Raw genomic sequence first — 17,537 nt, forward strand, 5'->3', positions numbered from 1 at the left:
AAAAAAAAAGAAGTAAAAAGCACAAATATAAAAACAAAAAAGACCCTCCCCCTCGTTGTGGAGCACCTGTCTGGCTGGCTCAAGGCCCTCTGTGTGAATCCACATCCTGGGGATCAAACTGGAGGGCACTTGTTTTGTTAGTTGGTAAGTTCTGTATAAAGGTTCAGAAAAAACGCGTTCACTAGATTTCTGGAGAGGTGGCTGCAGTTGGCTACCTGGAAGGTGGGGACAGAGAGGCACAAGTCCCTGACACAGGGAGATGTTCAGCAGAAGGTGGATTGAGAAAAAATTGGGCCCTAAACAAAGGACACAACAAAAATGCTTAAGCAGAATCTCTCCTGTGGCATTAAACATCTCCCCGTCACCTATTCTGGGTATCAGGAAACCTGGGGCAAGAGCCAGCCCCCTGGCTCAGCTGGGGCCCACATGCCCTTCCTCCAGCACTTACCAAACACTGTCACGTGCCTCACGAAGGCCACATCCCCAGCGCCATCCTCCAGACACCTGAGGAACAGGAAAGCCACGGTCAGGCTCTGCCCCTGGTGTGGGCCTTGCCTCTCTCTCGTGCAGCCCCTCCAAAGCTCCGCCCGGAACACGGACTCATGGGGCCCGTGGCGCTCCGGCTCCTGGATGACTAGTGCCCACGGTCTCCCAGACATTGGTTTGTGCTCACAGAGGTGATGGACTCATCTGAGCGACCTTTGAACCCCACAGCCAAGCCCAAACCTGAAGCAGGCAGGAGCCCTGGAAACCAACATCCCAGGCACCTGGGGGAGGGAGGGCAGGTGTGAAAAAGGACACTTGCCTTCCTCTTAGAAAGCCCCCGAAAGTGGCAGGGTGTTTGTTTTTTTTGTTTTTAATAAAAGCTTAGAGCTTTTCACATGAAGCATAAAAACACTGGGTAGCCTTGGACTCCAGCCAGTTTCCCCTGGTTTTGAGCAGCAGCATAGATCAGGGAGTGGTCTCTGCAGGGGCTGCGGAAGGTGTATATATAGGTCCCAGCACAGGAAGGTACCGAGCAGATGGGTGTGAGCTGGGAGGCCCTGGCCTTTGGCCCTGGCCCAAGAGGGTCACTATGGGCAGGCCCCAGGTTTTGAGGAGACCTGAACATCTCCCAGGCAAAAGAGGGTTGGGAGCCCACCATAGGCCATGAGAGACACTCAGGACCCTGACTGTCACATTGATGCTCTCGGTCTCTGGGACAGGCTCTGTCCACTTTTAGTGCCTTTGTCCCGCCAACATCACAGGGAGGGGGAGCAGGGGGATCTTACTCACTTGAAGGCGCCCGAGTACCCAAAGTATGGCTCATGAGAGGAGCAGGCGCACTTGTCTGTCCCTTTTCCCACACACAGTTGACACAGGCTGGGGAAGGACTTCCCATCTGCACAGGGGACACAGCTGCTGGAGAAGAACCTGGCCGCTGCTGCCAAACACAGACACACAGGCCACAGGGCATGAGCGGCTGGGCCTCCAGGTTGTCCCGACCGGAGAGCCCGTGAGTCTGCCCACGCTTCCCAGGACTGTCCTGAGGAAGCGGGTGTGCACAGGCTAGCAGGGTGCAGTCCTGCCAGCTGATAATGATAATGCCCACACCAGGGTGAGTGGATGGCCCAGGGTCCCTGTGCCCTTGGGCACCACACTCAAATGTAGCTCAGTGCTCAAGCCTATGAAAATGTTCTCCAGATTGTCCCCTGCACAGTGTAAGAGCCGGTGACCTTCACTACACCAAGATATAGCCCAGTGCCAATGGCATCTGGTAACTCACCAACATGGAGGCTCTAAGGGGTCAGGCAGGACCTTGTGGGTCAGGGAGTCCCCATCAGCCCTTCCATACCTCAAGACATAGAAAGCCCCACCGCCCCGCCTGTATGCAGAAGCTGTGGTGGTTCTTGGGGGATCCTTCTTCCTGCAGAGAGTTGAGCTATCTTGCCGGTGAGGGGTGAGGAGCATCTAACAGCCACTACCTAACTGCCAGACAGATGTCCACTAGCAACTGTCACTGAAGCATCTGTCAACTTTGCCCAAGGAACGGCAAAACATGATTAGATCTGTGGTCCAGGCGGCAACACTTCATCAGATCCCGGCAGCCACTTGTCCCTGTCACAGTCACAGTGACTATAGAGGTCGGAAGAACTCCAAAAGATACTTTTTCAGAGTGCAGGACTTGGCCATCATCTTTAAGGACTGAAAAGGTGTCTGGCACTCACCTGAGCTCATCCTAACTGAACAAGAAGCCTGGGCCCATCCAGTCATCCTCCTCACCTGTCTCAAGCCCTCGTCCAAGGTACAAAGCTGAGTGCCAGTGTGTGGCTGAAATCCCCAGCAAACCTTCCTGGGAAGCTGGGGCAGGTGGGGAGGTGGCTTTTCCCCCAAGCTGCCAGGATTCCCAGGAAAGCAGAACTGACAGGAGCATCTTTGTCGAGAGAAGACTCAGCTGCCAACGAGCTGGAGACCATGAAACTCACATACACTTGACAGTGACTGTGTGATCCCAGCATGACTCGTCTGGACAAATGGTACAGGAGCCCTACCTGGAGGCACCCAGCCCTCGCTGGCTTACCTGTTCCAAGAGAGCCGGAAGGAAGCAGCATGCTGATGGGGATGTTCCACCCCGAGGACCAGCCCAGGCCTGTGTGGCAGGACTTCTTGCCTTGGAGCTGGTTCAGCTGGAAGCCGGTGCCCTTTTTCACCAGGGCGACAGCATAATAGTAGGTTTGTGGATCTGCAAAGGATCAGAAAGAAAGAAGGGCCAAAGGACGTTGCCACATCATCACAACTAATCTTCCAGAGTGTGTGCAATGCAGAATTGGAAGGATTCTAGGACCTGAGCCATCCCCTGATAAGCAGAGAGAAAAGGAAATGAAAAAGCAAACAAACAAAAAAACCCTTAACTGATAAGAGAGAGAAACACGAACATTTTCAAAGCAATAAACACTACAGGTGCTCCCTGACATTATTATAAGACTTCTATTTTTTTATTATATTATTATTAATTATTGTATTGGACTTCTAATTTTTTTTAAACTTTATGATGGTGCAAAGAGATATAGTCAGTAGAAACCACTCTCCGAAATTTGAGTTTAATCTTTTCACAGACTAGTGATGTGCCCTGTGATCCTCTCCCTTGACTCTGGGCAGTAGCAATGGGCCACAGCTCCCAGTCAGCCATCCTGGGGAAAATCAACCCATACTCTCCAGCCTACCGTATTGGTAAGCTATGATGTTTGGTGGATCGGGTGTATTGAATGCATTTTTGTCTTACAGTATTCTTGATTTACATGGCTTGTCAGGACATAAGCCCGTCATAAGTTGAGGAGCACCTGTAGTTCTTTTCCTGCCCGTGCTTCTTAGCCTTGGGGACAGGGAACTTGAAGGCCCCAGTTATTGCAGAGCTGCTCGTGTTTTGTTCTCAGGGATAGCGTCAGCTCCCAGCCCCAATGATGTCACTGCTTCTCTGCAAGGGTTTTTCTTCTTTCTCTGTTTCTCTGTCTACAGCTCAGTCACAAAGGTGAAGGAGAAAGAGGAAGGATGCAGGAGGAGTTCCCAGGAATAAACCAGGTCCCTGCAATTTGGAGTCAGATTGAGGTGAGCTGTGCACATACACACTAACGGCAGGTATGAGAAAGGGACAGGTATGAGAAAGAGGCAAAGCCCATTCCTAGACTCTCCCAGCACCTCTCCTCATAAGAGACAGCGTAGGGCAGAAGCAGCCAGATCCTCACCCATCACCAAAGATAGCTTCCTATTGGTGCAGCCCCCCCTGGTGGGTGATGGACGCTGGACAGCACCCCTCTCTCAGGCTAAAGCACCCCACAGCTTGCAGCACCAATGTCATTTCCATTAGGATGCATAAAGTTTGCAGTTGCCAGGGGTGACCAATCTACCAGCTCTTGTAGGTTAGTACCAGTGACTGTCTCCTTCAAGCCAAAGAGTTCCAGCAACTTTGTTCCCTGCTACTATTATTTTGACGAAGTTCCTGCCTCCCCTGATGGCTTCGGTGTCCCACCAGACCTGGGTCCCCAGGGAGAACATACCATCTTTTGGCCCATAGAATTCCTCCACGATGGGTTTCAGGTTGTAAGGGGCCAGGCCTGCCTCAAACACCAAACCTCCATCGATCGTCACTGCATCGGCTTCGTTTGCCTGAAAGAGAAGAGATCAGACCATGAATGACACCTGTCACCTCTGAGGAAGACTTCCCTCTCCCTCTGCCAAGCATGATCGCTCTGTAGGTCCTTACATGGCTCAGACCTCCTGCACCTCCCTCTGTCTATGCTCAAAGGTCACCTTCTCATTGAGGCTGTCCCCGACTGCATTCTCAAAGCTACTACCTGTGATGCTGTCTGACATTTGCATGTGTTCAGTAAAGGTGCAATTGTTAAGAATATTGTTGATCTACAGTTGTTTAAATCCACAAATGTAGAACGTGTGGACACGGAGGATGACGGCATTGTTTCTATATACTTCCCTTCTTTTTCCAATCTCATTTTTTCCTTATAAATATTTTACAATAGGTATTCATAAAGATATAGATATACATATACACGTACATATTTGTGTATGTGAGCATATAAAGCAAGGACACTATTAGATGGCATGTATTCAAGACCAATTAACTTAAGAAAGAATGAATTTAGTATAAAAGGTAAAAGAACAAGAAGGTCACTGAGCCTTGTGAATGCCAAGATGTGAAGCAACAAGAACTGACATGAGTTTCAATCTATCCCAGTGGGCTGCACCTCATGACTGTGAATTCTAGGTTGTTCTTGCTTTTTCTCGCTTTATATACATTTTCCTTTCTCAAGTATTTCTTCTTCTTCTTCAAGTTCCAATATCAGATGCAAAAAGATAACAATATTCTTTAAGAGAATGCTTCACCAGTCCCCACAATGACATAAAGGCAAATTGCTATCACAAATCCATCTCTGTCTCTATCTCTATCTCTCCGCTCACGAGTCACAGATGTTTATATTGTAACAATGTTGCAGATCTCTCATGTATTATTTTTCCAGAAATATTTCTCGGGGCTGGGGATGTGGCTCAAGCGGTAGCGCGCTCGCCTGGCATGAGTGCGGCCCGGGTTCGATCCTCAGCACCACATACAAAGATGTTGTGTCCGCCAATAACTAAAAAATAAATATTAAAAAAAATTCTCTCTCTCTCTCTCTCTCTCTCTCTCTTTAAAAAAAAAAATTTCTCTGTTTATTATCTTAAATGTAATGAGACCACAACTTCAGGCTATTTTTCCCCAATTAGTGACTGTTGGTATTTGAAAATAATATTACTTATGATATATTTAGTTTTTATCAAACTCATTTAGTCATTAATAAATAATTATAACAGCATTTCTCTCAATTCCACTGTCATTTCTAAATCATGTACATGCACATTTAAATATGAACATATGCATGAATTAAAAATTCATATGCACCTTATGATTCTTACTAAATATTTCCAAATGGTTTTCCAGAAATGAAAAAAATAACTTATAATGCCAATAGAAATTTATGACTTATATTGCCAATTGCAGTGCATATCAATTTCACTGAAAACCTATCAGTAAAAGATATTATCATTTAAGAAATGTTATTACATTACTAGATATAAAGTATTACTATAAGAATGGTTTTATTTACATTTCTTTGATTATTAAGAAAGATGAACACTTTCCCTCATCGTTTATATTGTTTAGTATAATTTTTTTCTGTGAGCGGTTTGTTTATTGCTTATTATTCTTAAGTGTTCTCATAAATTTAAATGACATCTTTGTATAGTTTTTACAGTACAGTATGCTGATGTGATTATTTTTTTTACATGCTAAGGCTTTTAAAAATATTTCTTAGTCGAAGTTTTAAAATTTTTAATTTCCAAATTTTCTGCTTTTGTGCTATATCTAATTGTGTCTGTTTCTTTTAGTCAAATCGAATGAAGCTGGTTTATTTAGTGAATGGATTAAGATTCTCACTGTTTTTGTTTGTTTGTTTAACTTCTACCTAGTTGTCCAACTAAAGAATCATTTCTCAACCATTTGTTTGAAAAGTTTGCCTTATCATATATAACTAGTTAAGTCTACATGTACTCTTGCTTAAATTTATCAAGTCTAGGACACTGATGTCCTAATGCTGAACTTTTTTCATACTTTGTATCTTTATCATATCATATAGATAGTTAGGTGCAGGACATACAGAAAGTTAGGAATATGTCAGTGTTGTCCAGGTCTTCAAGATATCTCCCAGTAACCTGTTCTTTTTTGCAGGGAGGGGAAGGGAGTACCAGGGATTGAACACAGGGGCACTCAACCACTGAGCCACATCCCCAGCCCTATTTTGAATTTTATTTAGAGACAGAGTCTCACTGAGTTGCTTAGCGCCTCACTTTTGCTGAGGCTGGCTTTGAACTTTTGATGCTCCTGCCTCAGCCTCCCAAGCTGCTAGGATTATAGACATGCACCACGGAGCCCCTGCTAACCTATTCTTTATAATGCTTTTATTTAAATACAACATCCTTTTAGGAAGGGCTCAGCCATTCCTCTGTCACTTTTATTTCTCAAGGCATGTTGTAATCTCATCCACATTCTCGTCTTTAAGACTTTATAATTACTTTAGTAATTTCTTTGAAAAGACTGAATTTGGGATGAAATCATAGTTCAATGGCAGAGTGCTTACCTAGCATGTGTGAGGCTCTGGGTTCAATCCCCAGCACCACCAGGAAAAATTTTAAAAAAGAGGAAGAAGAAAAAATAATTAAGCTAGAATGTATTTTGATGAAAATAATAGTAAAGTTGTGCATTAACTTTGAGAGGATATACAAGTATATGATATTTAGTCTTTCTACCTGAGAATATGGCATTTTAGTTCATTTATTAAAAGATATTGTTCACTTGTTATAGACTTTCATATTATAACAATTTTGCAGATCTTTTCTATTTTAAGTTTCCAAAAATATTTCCAGAAAATATTTTTGGAATATTAAATATTTTCAAGCTATTTTCCCCAATTAATGACTATTGGTATGTGAAAATTACATTACTGTGACATATTTCTCTTTTACCAAACTACTTTGTTCATTAAAAAAAAAATGTAGCAGCATTTCTCTTGATTCTATTGTACTTTCCAGGCATGAAATCATCTGAAAATACTGACATTTTTGTTTGTTTCCATCTTACATGTATTTATCTTATTGTATCACCAAGGAAATTTCAAAAACAATGTCAAGTAATAACAGTGACACTATAGTACAACCACTCTGGAAATCAGTATGGAGGGTCCTCGAAAGACTAGGTATGAAACCACCACATGACCCAGCTAGCCTACTCCTTGGTGTTTATCCCAAGGAACTACAGCATACTATAGCAATATGTGCATTCCCACATTTATAACAGTGCAATTTACAATAGCTAAACTAGGGAACTGGCTTAGGTGTCCATCAACAGAGGAATGGATAAAGAAAATGTGGTATATATGCACCATGGAGCTTTATTCATACAGAATAACATACAGAAGAACAAAACTATGTCATCTGCAGAAAAATGGATAGAACTGGAGAACATTATGTTAATTAAAATAAACCAGATTCAGAAAGCCAAGAGTTGTGTTTTCTCCTCTATGTGGAAGCTAGAGAGAAAAAAAAGGGAGGAAATCTCATGAAAATCGAGTAGACCAGTAAAGCAGAACATATGGACCGGGGAGGAGGAGAAGAGGTAAAGAGAAGGTACTGGGGTATGAAACTGACCTAAATATATTACATGCGTGTATGAATGAATCACAATGAATCCTACTATTATGTATAATTATAAAGTATCGATCTAAAAAATAATACTGACACTGGTCCTTCTTGCTTATTTCTTATTTCTGAGTTTTTGTTTTTGTTTTGTTTGGGGCAGTGTCAGGGACAGAAACCAAAGCCTTACACGTGCTTGGCAAGGGCTCGTTCCTGAGTTACATCCCCAGCTACATTCTGAGTCTATAAAGATTTTCTCTAGTTGAATGCTGGCTTTGCTCACCATACATATCTCACTAAGACTGAATCCTTCTCTGTTGTTGGTTTAATTACAATTATGGTTTCTACTATTCATGAATGTTGAACAGCAGCATTTTCCTCTATAATAATAAGTGGAGGGGGCTGGGGATGTGGCTCAAGTGGTAGCGTGCCCGCCTGGCATGTGTGCGGCCCGGGTTCGATCCTCAGCACCACATACAGACAAAGATGTTGTGTCCGCCGAAAACTAAAAAATAAATATCTCTCTCTCTCTCTCTCTCTTTAAAAAAAATAAAAATAAATGATAATAAGTGGAGAAAATCCAAGGTATGGACTTTCTTCTGCTCTCCTTTGGGCAGCGGTGACTCACCACGATGGCCCTGATGCACTCAAGGTAAGAGGTTCTCTTCACGCAGGTGACAAGGGGACCATCTGCTTGAAAGACTTTCTTTACGTTATCACGGAAACTGGAACACTTCGTGTCCTCCTGATCCGACACGGTGCACCATCTTACAGTTTTTTCAGGAACAGCCACACACAGCCCTAAGGGAAAGAGAAGTAAGGGGACCACAGCATCACTTCCCTCTGCTGGCAGAAGTCAAAGACAAGATTCAAGTTAGCGGGATGGGATACACACAAATTGGACTGGCAGCCTGGCTCATGTGGATTCGTAGGGCCCATGTCTCTGCTTCTGTGCTATCTCTTGAATTAAAAAAAAAAAAAAAAAAAAAAAAAAGCCAAAACCCATCCCCCAAAAGCTAAACAAAATTAGCCTTATAAGACGGTATTTCCTCATCCCCATACGTCCCAAAGTACTGAAAACAAAGACTCAAACACCATACTAGGGTTTTCAGACAGCACTAAAAGGTAAACAAACCAAATGTGCCATCAATGGATGATTAGATAAACAAAACGTGGTATGTCCACATATTGGAATATTATTCTGTCACAAAAGATTGAAATAGTGCTACAATTTTTTTTTCTCTTTTTATTTTGCAATAGTGTTAAGGATTAAACCCAGGGCCTGATGCATGCTAGGCAAGCAATCTATCGCTGAGTCACAGTGAACTTCAAGAACATTACGTTAAGTGAGCCGGGTGCAGTGGTGCACACCTGTAATCCCAAGGACTCCCAGAGCTGAGGCAGGAGGATTGACAGTTCAAAGCCAGCCTCAGCAAAAGCAAGGTGCTAAGCAGCTTAGTGAGACCCTGACTCTAAATAAAATACCAAATAGGGCTGGGGATGTGGCTCAGTGGTCTAGTGCCCCTGAGCTCAAGCCCTGGTACCCACCCACCCAACACCTCCCCCCCCAAAAAAAAGAAAGAGAGAAAGAAACTTCTTGCCTCTGGATAGAAACCTTGGACCTGGTAATTTAGTTTCAAACTTAAGGTTGGCTGTTGTAACCTTACATGGTAGTAATTGCAGGGTCATTAGAACCAGTGCTTATTTATCATTTGTACTTCAAGCTGTAATGAAGAACATTACAAAGGCAAAATGCTGTTTATAAATCTGTAGTATTTGGACACAACCTTATTTGCTTTTATTTTAGATACACCTTTATTTTAAATGAACTCTAGAGAACAAAAGATACAATAAGAACAGTGAGCTCTTTGGTTGGTTGGTTTGTTGCTGAGGATTGAACCCATGGCCTTGGGCATGCTAGGCAAGCACTCTACCACTGAGCTAAATCCCCAACCCTTACTTTTGTTTTTATGAGCCCCTAGATGTCAGGCATTGTGCAAGTATTTTACCTTCTAATGTTCACAATTGTTTCTGCCATTTAAGTGTTTTCCCTGTTTTAGAGATGAGAAATAACAAATGCTGAGAGAAGAGAGATGCTCAATTACCTAAAACAGAATTCCATGCCAAAGATAGGGAGGGAAAAATGGAAACCCTCAAATTGATTGGAAAAATCTTCAAAAGTAGCAACCAAGGTAAGAGCAAGATAGGGAATAGAACTGTACAGGTCATGTGCCCTTGTGCAGAATATCAAGATGGGGCCTTTTTTGAAAGTCTGGTTATCATTGTGCTTATGTTTTTAAAAAAAAAATGAGGAAAAGATTAAAACAGATACTTCACAAAGAAGTAAAAGGAATGGCCACGGTTATATTTTGGATATGAGGTGTCCTCCAAAGCTCCTGTGTTAATGCAGGAATATTCATTATTGAATAGTCTATTCAATAATGATTAGATTGCAAGAGGTGTAACCTAATCAGTCCATCCTAGTTTGAGTGGACTGACTGGGTGGTGACTCTAGGCAAGTGGGGCATGGCTGGAGGGGTGAGTCACTTAGAAGGGTGCATCTTCCCTTCGGCCCCTCCCTTTCTCTGTTACCAGCTGCCAGGAGCCGGGCAACTCTCCTCTGCCATCCCCTCTGCCATGACGCTCTGCCTCACCTTGGACCCTAAGTAATGTAGCGGACCAACCATGGACTGAACCTCTGAAACTGTGAACCCAAAATAAACTTTTCTTCCTCTAAGTTGTTCTTGTCAGCTATTTTAGTCACAGTGACAAAAAGCTGACTAACACAGACACTAAGAACATGAAAAGATGCTCAACATCATTAGTCATCAGAGAACTCAAACTTGAAATCACAGTGAGATCCCACCATATACTATTAGACTGGTTAACTATGAAAAGACCGATACCACCAAGTGTTAGCAGGAATGGGAACAATGAACTTCTCATGTATCACTGATGTGAATGTTAAAGTGGGACACTACTCAAAAAGTTTAACTTACTTACTTTACTTAGCAGGGTGCAGGACAGAACCCAGGGCTTTGAACATGCCAGGCAATCCCTCTACCACTAAACTACACTGCCAGCTCCTAAGTATGGCATTTTCTTAACAAGTGAACATAAACTTGTAAAGGAACCCTCTTTAAAAATTAAAGATTTAAAAGAAGCTCTCAGCCTCTACTTTTTAAGGAAGGTTGGGAGCCTATACTTTAATTTTTTTTTTCCTTGCCAAGCTCCATCTCATGCTGATAATGTGAACTGCCCCAATATCCCAGTGTTGACAAACCTCAAAAAGTGATTTACAGCCAGGCGCGGTGGCACACGCTTATAATCCCAGCGGCTCAGGAGGCTGAGGCAGGAGGATTGTGAGTTCAAAGCCAACCTCAGCAACTTAGCAAGACCCTCAGGAAGAACTCATCTATAAATAAAACATACAAAGGGCTGGGAATGTAGCTCAGTGAGAGAGTGCCCCTGGGTTCAATCCCCCATACCCACCCCCTCAAAAAAAAATTGGATTTATAAGTATAACACTATGTGTATTTCTTGTTTTTTTGTTCTCAGTCATAAGATTCTGAGGCTACTTTTTCTTTGCCAATGGATTTCTCTTACTCCTGAAGTGGGTGAGAACTGAGTCCAGCCTGTTGGGACCCCCACAGTCAAGCCTTTGGCCAAAGGCCCAGGAAACAAAATTAGCTCCCCAGATGTGACAGCGCCATCTGGTGGCACCTCTTGGATAAGATTTCCCAGAGGGAGTGTAGGTATGACTTTCTTTCTCTTTTGGGCCACTGATGACTGTCCTCACCATTTTTTGGTGACGTATAGAAATGAATTTTTCAGACAGTGCATGGTCCTTTTCTTTGTCATTTGAGCCAACTGGGGGTTCTTTGAGCCATCTGAGGCTTTGGCCCTTAGTGGACAAGTCTTGATTTTGAAAAATCGTGATGTTAATTTTCAGGGGAGGGGCATAACACAAATGAGAAAACCCAAGATATTTGGAGATTTCTTTTAGTGATTCACATGGAAATGCAAAGTACTGATTCTATCGGAAGCCCCCTGGGGAGAATTTCAGCTGACTGGTATCTAAAAGCTGCCCTCGACACCAGCTTTGCATTCTTTTTATCTTTCAGCTTGGTTACTAGCTTAATAGAAGCTAAAGAAGTTTGATGGCTGGCAGCAATGGTCCTTTTGGGAAGGTGCTTATAGGACAGTCCCCAGACTCTGAAGATGAGTCCCCTCTTGGTGACTCTAGATGACTAGGACCTTAATGGAGGTATCAGGCCACTGTCCTGCGACATGCAGCAGTCTCAGGATTCCATTTCAAAACATACCCTGTTCCTAGGTTTAAGGGAAGTCTAACAACTCATCAAGGGGGTTTGTACATAATGGGGTAGTCACCCTGCACCTCGAGCATCCCACACCCTTAGTGTTGAGGGCTTTCCAGAAGATAGCTGGCTCACCAGTGACACTCTGGGAAGGAATCCTTGTAAACATCACACTCGGAGGGGTAGGGGTGGGGGATGCCAGGGATTGAATTCAGAGGCACTCAGCTACTGAGCCACATCCCCAGATCAATTTGGTATTTTATTTAGAGAAAGGGTCTCACTGAGTTGCTTAGTGCCTCACTTTTGCTAAGGCTGGCTTTGAACTTGCAATCCTCCTGCCTTAGCCTCCAGAGCCATTGGGATTACAGATGTGATATATATATATGGAGAGAGAGAGAGAGAGAGAGTGTGTGTGTAAATGGACACAATACCTTTATTTATTTACTTACTGATTGATTGATTGATATTTTAGATTGATTGATTTTTATGTGGTGCTGAGGAGGATCAAACCCAGTGCCTCACACGTGTTAGACAAGCACTCCACCACTGAGCCACAGCCCCAGTCCAAATAGCACGTTTGGTTGACCCCCAAAACACCTCCCAAGCACTGGTTCTTACTCCAATCACCAGATAATCCTCTAACCAAATGAGTCCTGAAAATAGCACTGGACAGAGTTTAGTTAAAACGCACTAAAGTAAACTGCCCCCGATGTACCTAGAAATAACTTTGAATAAGATACCAATGGCCACTTCATTTTTGGCAGGAATTTCTTTTCTTTTTTTAAGCTCATGTTTTTTGTTTTTGTTTGTTTGTTTGTTTGTTTCCTGATGAATTCACTTTTGGTTCTGTGTGCTTAAACTAATATTGTTTTGTTTTCTTTGGTGGGAGGTTTTTACTTTCCTTATCAATGTTGTTGTTTTGTCTTGTTTTCTGTGGCTGCCTTTACTAAGAAAACTGGTCATTCAAGATTACTTGGAGGATAATTATTTCAGCTAGTCCCAGCTGGAATTGGGACATCAAAAAAATTAATGCTCAGACTTTTTTTTCCCCCAAGAAAGGCCAAAAGCTGTTTGTTTGTTTTTTTTTTTAAGTCAAGCTATTGCCATTTAAAAATTTTTGATTCAAGGGTTATTTTAGACCTGCAGATAAAAATCTTGAAGTTTAGCCACATAACCAACCAGGTGGCCTTGTTTCAGTGTGTCATAAATATAACTTAGATCTAACTGCTTATAAACCTGGCAAATTTATATTATGGTATTTCTTTGTCTTATGACTGAAATTTTAACATAAATAGATTTCCGACAAATGAGTTCATTTAAATTTGTTGGGAAGATAAAGACTGAGATGAGTTCATAGCTTCATATCTTGCCGGCTTGCCAGCCAATTCGGATCACATTTTTCTCTCTCAGATGTTTAAGATGCGACGCTGCTTTCTGTGTCTCAAATACAGCAACTCGTCAGGTTTCTCTTTTGTCAAAGAAATAACTTAGAGTATTGACTCTGCCTGTCTGATATCTCAATTTTCGTAATTTTAAAATAACCTAAAAATAAATGGGGTAAATATAAATTGGATAAATACTTATTAATACATATGATAGAGATAAAACGTTGGAGTCATTTTAAATACTGAGTCAATTAAAATACAAGTATAGCAATGGCTAAGTATAAATTCAAGCACTCTTGTCTCCTTAAAAATCTACAAAAAGGTAGTCTACTGGAACTTACTAAGTGTGTTTCATAAATTGTTGGTGTATAGTACACTTTGTGTTGTGCCACCAAGAGATTTCTGCTCCTTTAATAAGTTTGAGAACAATACTTCTAGAGGGCTAACAGACATGAACACTTTAAAGTACACTTTCATCGAGTGTAGGCCAATAATTTGGGGGGAAATGAGTTTTGAAGTATACACATTTTTAGATGATTGAGGGTCATATTTGTTCATAATTTTAAAATGCCCTAGAGTCAATAATTTATAAAAGGGCAACTCATTCAATACTTAAATTGTAAAAAGAGCCACCATCTATTTTAGGTAGTGGTCAGTCTGGGGGGAAGATCTTTTTGTTTTTCTGTAAAGACCCATTCATTAATGAAGACTATCTCAGGCAGAATTAATAGCTGAAATGTGCTCATTTAATGTGACCCTTGGACAGCAGTCATCAGAGAGACCAGAGAGGCTTGCCGGCTTCTCTTCAATATTGGGATCCTACTGATTCCCTATCTAGTCTCGCTTACATCAGATTCTTAGAAAGGTAGTTTTTAAAATCACTTTTTTTCTTACAGCAGATACTTGAAAGATTCAGAACCAAAAATCTTGGGCTTTTCACATCCCACATATCTTATGCTTTGAACGAATGTGCAGTGCTTGCATCCATATATGGCTTCTGTAGTTTGTCTGGAGCAGGGACGTGAGTATGTACACACTATTGGTCAGCCAGGCACAGGCTCTGCACACCTGGAATCCCAGCTACTCCTGTTGGGTTGGTTTAGCCAGAGACCCCCTTACTCCTCATGTTACCTCTTAGAAAATTACTAAGACTCAATTACTAAATTATTACCCAAAGACCCCCCACTCTCATCTTTGGCTAAAATTCCCACTTGCCCACACTGCGTTTGGTTGAGCCCAGAGTCTCCTTCAATGCAAAATCCCATTGCCATGGTTGCTGGTGACTGCACCTGTCCTGTTGATCCTGAATAAAGTCGGCTGTGCTGTGCGTTAATAAGTAGCACCTTTAACGAAGGTGAGTAAGAATCAGTAACACTGGGGCTCAAGGGTAGATACCTGTTGTTGGGGAGTGGATAAGGAAAGTCTTAAGAACAAACAAAAATCACAGCAGCCGGGTGTGGTGGTTCAGGCCTGTAATCCTAGCAGTATGGGAGGCTGAGGCGTGAGAATCACAAGTTCAAGGCCAGCCTCAACAACTTAGTGAGGCCCTAAGCAATTTATGGAGATCCTGTTCAGATAGATGGATAGATACATTAGACCAAAGGATTGAACAGATGGAAGGACTGGGGAAATAGGTCAGCAGGAGAGCACTTCCCTAGCATGTGGGAGGCTCTGGGTTCAATCCTTACTACTGGGGGCAAAAAAATCATTCTAGAAAAACTTGGGAATTCACAAATGAGGTTATACACTAAGGTCAGACTAAACTGAGTACTAAAGATGTTTATAATAAAAGTGTTGTTTAAAAAGAATTGTTTAAAACTGTCAGAATTCTTTTTTGAGGGGGTTACCAAAGATTGAATTCAGGGGCACTCGACCACTGAGCCCCATCCCCAGCCCTATTTTGTATTTTATTAGAGACAGGGTCTCACTGAGATGCTGAGTGCCTCACTTTTGCTGAGGCTGGCCTTGAACTTGCAATCCTCCTCCCTCAGCCTCACACCAACTCACTGAAAATACAGGCATGAGTCACCACACCTGGCTAAAAAGTGTTTTTAGGTGGGAAAGAATTTTATATGAATAAAATGAGATTTTCCTCCTAACTGAAAATGACTGAATTGTTCCAAGGTGACAGGAACAGAACTAAAGATCTAAGCAAATTACAGAATATTTACAAAGGATAAATCATAAAGAGGAGATTTATATGCGATTTAGTTAATAATAAATAAGAAAAATTCTTTGTAGAGAAAATTATTTATATTTATATCGAAATTTAACAAACCAATATAAAACCAGAATCTAAATGTTCATCAATAAGTGAATGGTCCACAAACTGTGGTAAAACCATACAATGGCATAGTACTCAGCAATAAAAAAGGAATGAACAATGACATATGCAACCACATGTATCAAAAATTGTTTTGGATTGTAAAATGATTATACTGAGTGGGGAAAAAAAGCCAAACACAAAGGACCATGTACTATATGGTTCCATTTATGTGAAATCTTATAAGACACAACATTTATTATAATGGCAAAAAGTGGGAATGGCTGAGAAGGGGTGGGGGTGATTTGAAAGTGTTGAAAATGTTCTTTATCTTGATTATGGTGGTAGTTGCAATAGATTGTTATATTTGTCAAAATTCACTGAACTGAATATATATTTTAGATGGATGTATTTTCTTATATATATAAAGCATATTCAATAGAAATGATGGAGGGGTGGTAATAGGGATTGAACCCAGGGCTCTTATCACCGAGCTACATCTCCATTCTTTTTATTTATTTATTCATTTATTTTTTGAGACAGGGTCTAAGTTGTTAAGGCTGGCCTCAAACTTTGTAATCATCCTACCTGGGTCTCTCAAGTCACTAGGATTATAGACATGTACACTTCACTGATTTTTAAGCCAGGTATGATGGCTCACACCTGTAATCCCAGCAGCTCAGGAGGCTGAGGCTGGAGGATTACAAGTTCAAAGCCAGCCTCAGTCATTTAGCAAGTCCCTAAACAGCTTAGCAAGACCCTAACTAAAAATAAAGTATATAAAAAAAAGGGCTAGAAGAAAACAATCAAGAACTTGAAGAGAGAGCCTACAGAATGGGAGGAAATCTTTGCCACCCGCACCTCAGACAGAGCATTCACACATACACACACACACACACACACACACACACACACACACAATCAATAAATGGGCAAAAGAACTGAACAGGCACTTCACAGAAGAAAAATTTGAATGGTCAACAAATACATGAAAAAATGTTCAACATCTCTAGCAATTAGAGAAATGCAAATTGAAACTGCACTGAGATTCCATCTTATTCCAGATATAGTAACAATTATCAAGAATACAAGCACCAGGGCTGGGGTTGTGGCTCAGCGGTAGAGCGCTCTGCCTAGCACATGTGAGGCATTGGGTTCGATCCTCAGCACCACACACAAAATAAAGGTCATTGTGTCCCCCTGTACCTAAAACAAATATTTTTAAAAGAAGAAAAATATAAGCAACAATAAATGTTGGCAAGGATGTGGGGGGGGGGAATTTTCACTCATACATTGTTGGTGGGACTGCAAATTAGTGCAACCACTCTGCAAAGCTGTATAGAGATTCCTCAAAAGACTAGGAATGGAATCACCATTTGACCCAGTTATCTCACTCCTTCATGTATAACCCAAGGACTTAAAATCAGCTCACTACTGATCGATGCACCCACATCAATGTTTATAACAGCTCAATTTACAATGGAAATGGAACCAATGTAGGTGCCCTACAACAGATGAATGGATAAAGAAAATGTGGTATATATACATAATGGAATATTAATCAGCCATAAAAAAAAAAGAATGGCTTTATGACTTCTGCTGGTGAATGGATGGAATCGGAGACTGTTGCGCTAAGTGAAATAAGCCGACCCCTCAAAACCAAAGGTTGACTGTTCTCTCTGATATGTGGACACTAACTAACACACAACAGGGGAGGAGAGGGAAGAACAGCAGTTCGTTGGACTAGACAAAGGGGAATGAAAGGAAAGGGAAGGGAGATCGGATTAGGAAAGAGTACAAAAAAATTGTAAAGATTATCAATAAATAGAAAATCAACAGAGTAGAGGAAAG

At 41.8% G+C, this 17,537-nt stretch overlaps 1 protein-coding gene across 3 annotated transcripts in view; it reads right to left on the bottom strand.

Annotated features, from left to right (window-relative positions):
- LOC143408449 (inhibitor of carbonic anhydrase-like) overlaps positions 1-17,537 on the bottom strand; it is a 40,423-nt gene that overhangs the window by 21,334 nt on the left and 1,552 nt on the right. For 2 of the 3 annotated variants that reach the window (XM_076868202.2, XM_076868200.2), the window contains exons 2-6: positions 8,348-8,520; positions 4,035-4,143; positions 2,561-2,722; positions 1,276-1,423; positions 449-504 (exon numbers count right to left, since the gene is read on the bottom strand). In XM_076868202.2, the coding sequence (XP_076724317.2) occupies positions 449-504; positions 1,276-1,423; positions 2,561-2,722; positions 4,035-4,143; positions 8,348-8,520 (648 nt within the window). The remainder of the gene's footprint in view (positions 1-448; positions 505-1,275; positions 1,424-2,560; positions 2,723-4,034; positions 4,144-8,347; positions 8,521-17,537) is intronic. The other variant, XM_076868201.2, reaches the window with a different exon arrangement.

This window comes from Callospermophilus lateralis, chromosome 10, assembly GCF_048772815.1.
Source record: "Callospermophilus lateralis isolate mCalLat2 chromosome 10, mCalLat2.hap1, whole genome shotgun sequence".
Classification (NCBI taxonomy): domain Eukaryota; kingdom Metazoa; phylum Chordata; class Mammalia; order Rodentia; family Sciuridae; genus Callospermophilus; species Callospermophilus lateralis.